This window comes from Fulmarus glacialis, unplaced genomic scaffold, assembly GCF_000690835.1.
Source record: "Fulmarus glacialis isolate BGI_N327 unplaced genomic scaffold, ASM69083v1 scaffold16880, whole genome shotgun sequence".
NCBI classification, from domain to species: Eukaryota; Metazoa; Chordata; class Aves; order Procellariiformes; family Procellariidae; genus Fulmarus; species Fulmarus glacialis.
Genome location: NW_009188475.1, coordinates 38,828 through 39,482, shown reverse-complemented (window position 1 = coordinate 39,482; position 655 = coordinate 38,828). Strand labels below are relative to the sequence as shown.

General features: G+C 57.7%; 1 protein-coding gene across 1 annotated transcript in view; it reads right to left on the bottom strand.

Annotated features, from left to right (window-relative positions):
• Positions 1-581: 581 nt before the first annotated feature.
• SRRM4 (serine/arginine repetitive matrix 4) overlaps positions 582-655 on the bottom strand; it is a gene marked incomplete at its 5' end in the record, with an annotated part of 23,869 nt that continues 23,795 nt past the window's right edge. Inside the window, one exon of the mRNA XM_009578856.1 lies at positions 582-655. This exon is cut by the window's right edge and continues 13 nt beyond it. Within this exon, the coding sequence (XP_009577151.1) occupies positions 582-655 (74 nt within the window).

Genomic DNA, 655 nt, shown 5'->3' with positions numbered 1-655 from the left:
TCTGTTTATAGCAGGGACTGGCTGACCAGCAATAAATAAATATTCTCTCATGGAAGAGACCTGCTGCAGAGCGGGCAGGAACTCTGGAGGAGAGACCCAAGGGACCTGATATTTGCCTTGGTGGGGACAGGTCACCCCCACTCGTCACCAAAACTTCCCACTAAATTCCTCCCTAACTGGGTCTCTCCCTCCAACAGAAATTAATTTGCTGGTTCCTGGTTTGGCAGAAGATCAAGGAGCTGAATTCTTTCCTTTGGACCAGCTGGTAGTGCTTTGGAGAGCGATGGGGAGACGGGGACTCCAGGGAGGATGGAGCAGGTCTGTCGTGACAGACCCTCTGTAAAGCACCGACCCTTCTTCCAGCCCTGGCCTGAGGAGCTGGGACTGATCCACCCACTCCGCGAGGTGGCGAAGGGGCTGCACCGGGCACATGAGAGCTCTTACTCCGAACCGGGGAAGGGGGACCCGGCACTGCCACCACATCAGTATCGGGGATGATTGCTATCAATGGCCAGGTAGGTGGGAAGGAAGCAGAGAATGCCAGGAATTTGGAGGTGACGCCGGCACGCGAGCGGCACTCCCTAGCGACGCAGGCTGTCGGAGCTGCCTCCTGAGTCATAGCTCCTGCTCCTGCTGCGGCTGCTCCTGGGGCCCG